The sequence below is a fragment of the Mastigoproctus giganteus genome, chromosome 10 (assembly GCF_048544385.1).
Source record: "Mastigoproctus giganteus isolate SK-2022 chromosome 10, ASM4854438v1, whole genome shotgun sequence".
NCBI lineage: Eukaryota > Metazoa > Arthropoda > Arachnida > Uropygi > Thelyphonidae > Mastigoproctus > Mastigoproctus giganteus.
In genome coordinates this window covers 196,981,989-196,985,670 of record NC_143584.1, presented here as the reverse complement: position 1 = coordinate 196,985,670, position 3,682 = coordinate 196,981,989, and the positions used below count along the sequence as shown (strand labels likewise).

The 3,682-nt window shown below is 38.8% G+C and overlaps 1 protein-coding gene across 1 annotated transcript; it reads left to right on the top strand.

Moving 5' to 3' along the window:
* The first annotated feature begins 453 nt into the window (after positions 1–453).
* On the top strand, positions 454–2,898 carry LOC150079736 (uncharacterized). The gene is made up of 3 exons (XM_090383204.1): positions 454–1,001; positions 1,086–1,809; positions 2,032–2,898. The coding sequence occupies exons 1-3, from the start codon at positions 454–456 to the stop codon at positions 2,896–2,898; spliced, it is 2,139 nt and encodes a 712-aa protein (XP_090239330.1).
* Positions 2,899–3,682: the final 784 nt, after the last annotated feature.

Below are 3,682 nucleotides of genomic sequence, written 5' to 3'. Positions count from 1 at the left end.
TTGAATTACTTCAAATTGATTGTGATCGGAAAAAAAGGTATTAACACATCAAATACAGACCGTAAGGAAAAAGATGTCTCATTTTTGAGCTTATGTGAAAGAAATTTTCATTTCAGATAATACATTCATGAGATTTTCACCTGACCAACCAGTGCTTAGTAATTCTCAGTAAGAGGAAGCCTTAAAAGTTATCTCAAAGGTCAGTTTGCAGAAAAACACTTCAGATGTCCAAATCCTGTTAGATATTACACACGTGCAAACTAGATACCATAGCATATCTCAGAGTTCATAGTGGGAAAAAACGGATTGGCTCTTCAACCAATAAATTTTCACAAAGAAAAATTCCCAAAAAATCACCTGAGGATGAATTTAAGGACAAACCGTTCATTTGCCCAACCTGGAAGAGAAGTTTGCAAAAGACAAGAAAACTCAGGAAACATTTCAGGATTCATAATGGAGAAAAAACCTTTCAGCTGTCCAAGCTGTGAGAAGAAGTTCTCTCATGAAAACAGCCTGCAATATCATCTCAGAATTCATTCTGCACAAAAAGCTTTCAGCTGTCCAAAATGTCAGAAGAAGTTCTCACAGTCAGCGTACCTCAAACACCATGTCAGAATTCATATTGGAAAAAAGCCTTTCAGCTGTCCAACATGTGAGAAGAAGTTCACATATTCAGCGGACCTCAGACGCCATGTCAGAATCCATACTGGAGAAAAAAAAACTTTCAGTTGTCCAAGCTGTGAGAAGAAGTTCTCAAGTAAAGGCGGCCTGCAATATCATCTCAGAATTCATACTGGAGAAAAACCATTCAGCTGTCCAATATGTGCGAAGAAGTTCTCAGTGTCAGGGATCCTCAGGCATCATGTCAGAATTCATAGTGGGGAAAAACCTTTTAGTTGCCTAATCTGTGAGAAGAAGTTCTCACAGAAATCCGGCCTGCAATATCATCTAAGAATTCATACTGGAGAAAAACCTTTCAGCTGTCCAATCTGTGGGAAGAAGTTCTCAAGTTCAGCAAACCTCAGACGCCATGTCAAAATCCATAGTGGAGAAAAACCTTTCAGTTGAACAAGTTGTGAGAAGAGTTTCTCAGAGAAATCCGCCCTGCAATGTCATCTCAGAATTCATACTGAAGAAAAATCTTTCAGTTGCCCAAACTGTGAGAAGAAGTTCTCACAGAAATCCGGCCTGCAATATCACCTCAGAATTCATACTGGAGAAAAACCTTTCAGTTGTCCAAGCTGTGAGAAGAAGTTTTCAAGTAAATACGGCCTGCAATATCACCTCAGAATTCATACTGGAGAAAAACCTTTCAGCTGTCTAACATGCGAGAAGAAGTTCTCATTTTCAGCCACCCTCAGACGCCATGTCAGAATTCATACTGGAGACAAACCTTTTGCTTGTCCAAGCTGTAAGAAGAAGTTCTTAAGTAAAAACAGCTTGCAATATCATCTCAGAATTCATACTGGAGAAAAACCTTTCAGTTGTCCAAGCTGTGAGAAGAAGTTCTCATATAAATGCAACCTGCAATATCATCTCAGAATTCATACTGGAGAAAAACCTTTCAGTTGTCCAACATGTGAGAAGAAGTTCTCAGTGTCAGCGGAGCTCAGACGCCATGTCATAATTCATAGTGGAGAAAAACCTTTCAGCTGTCCAACATGTGAGAAGAAATTCTCAGTGTCAGGGCAGCTCAGTCGCCATGTCAAAATTCACAGCGGAGAAAAACCTTTCAATTGTCCAACCTGTGAGAAGAAGTTCTCTCAGAAATCACGCCTGCAATATCATCTCAGAATTCATACTGGAGAAAAGCCTTTCAGCTGTCCAACATGTCAGAAGAAGTTCTCGCACTCAACGAGTCTCACACGCGATGTCAGAATTCATAATGGAAAAAAACCTTTCAATTGTCCAAACGATGAGATGAACTTCTCACAGAAATCCGAGTGAATTATGAATTCTGAGTGATATTGTCCTGCAATATCACTCAGAATTCATACTGGAGAAAAATCTTTTAGTTGTCTAACATGTCAGAAGAAGTTCCGAAATAAAAGCAGCCTGCAATATCATCTCAGATTTCAATATGCAGAAAACACTTTCAGCTGGCCGACATGCAAGAAGTTGTTCTCAGATTCAACGAACCGCAGACGCCATGTCAGAATTCATACTGAAGAAAAATCTTTCAGTTGCCCAAACTGTGAGAAGAAGTTCTCACAGAAATCCGGCCTGCAATATCACCTCAGAATTCATACTGGAGAAAAACCTTTCAGTTGTCCAAGCTGTGAGAAGAAGTTCTCAAGTAAATACGGCCTGCAATATCACCTCAGAATTCATACTGGAGAAAAACCTTTCAGCTGTCTAACATGCGAGAAGAAGTTCTCATTTTCAGCCACCCTCAGACGCCATGTCAGAATTCATACTGGAGACAAACCTTTTGCTTGTCCAAGCTGTAAGAAGAAGTTCTTAAGTAAAAACAGCTTGCAATATCATCTCAGAATTCATACTGGAGAAAAACCTTTCAGTTGTCCAAGCTGTGAGAAGAAGTTCTCATATAAATGCAACCTGCAATATCATCTCAGAATTCATACTGGAGAAAAACCTTTCAGCTGTCCAACATGTGAGAAGAAATTCTCAGTGTCAGGGCAGCTCAGTCGCCATGTCAAAATTCACAGCGGAGAAAAACCTTTCAATTGTCCAACCTGTGAGAAGAAGTTCTCTCAGAAATCACGCCTGCAATATCATCTCAGAATTCATACTGGAGAAAAGCCTTTCAGCTGTCCAACATGTCAGAAGAAGTTCTCGCACACAACGAGTCTCACACGCCATGTCAGAATTCATAATGGAAAAAAACCTTTCAATTGTCCAAACGATGAGATGAACTTCTCACAGAAATCCGAGTGAATTATGAATTCTGAGTGATATTGTCCTGCAATATCACTCAGAATTCATACTGGAGAAAAATCTTTTAGTTGTCTAACATGTCAGAAGAAGTTCCGAAATAAAAGCAGCCTGCAATATCATCTCAGATTTCAATATGCAGAAAACACTTTCAGCTGGCCGACATGCAAGAAGTTGTTCTCAGATTCAACGAACCGCAGACGCCATGTCAGAATTCATACTGAAGAAAAACCTTTCAGATGTCCATCATGTCAGAAGTTCTCAGAGGCAGCGAGCCTCAGACGGCATGTCAGAATTAATGCTGGAGGAAATATTTCAACTGCGAAATTTGTGGGGTGAATTCCTCAGAGAGTGGAAACGTTAGAAACCATCTCAAAGTTCAATGTGGAGAAAAACGGTTCAGCTGTCTGTCCAATCTCTGAGAAGAACTTCTCAGAGAATTGCTAAGGTGATCCCCGAAACAAAAGATTCTCATAGAACACAGCAGGATTCGATCCTAGAAAAAAAAAAGGAATACTGAATATGCAAGCAGTTCCTAATATATGGTCAAAATTGGTGTAGACGTAACAGCGACATGGTAATGAATTCATTTCGAAAAATGAAAAGCAGTGAATAAAATCAGAAATATGCCTTTTATTATCTGTATGTATGAATTTTTTTGAATACTTTCAATAAATATAAACTGGAGAATGATTAAATTAAATCGCACTGTATTTCTGTTGATTTTCTCTTTAAAACAACCTTCTATTACATTTTTTTAATACTTTATCAATTTGTGTAATTAATT

Coding starts and splice junctions, on each gene's coding strand:
- LOC150079736 (XM_090383204.1), top strand. CDS start 454: ATGGAGAAAAAACCTTTCAGCTGTCCAAGCTGTGAGAAGAAGTTCTCT. Junction 1,002..1,085: donor TGTCCAATCTGTGGGAAGAA/GTTCTCAAGTTC, acceptor TTGTGAGAAGAG/TTTCTCAGAGAAATCCGCCC. Junction 1,810..2,031: donor TCAGAATTCATACTGGAGAA/AAGCCTTTCAGC, acceptor CTAACATGTCAG/AAGAAGTTCCGAAATAAAAG.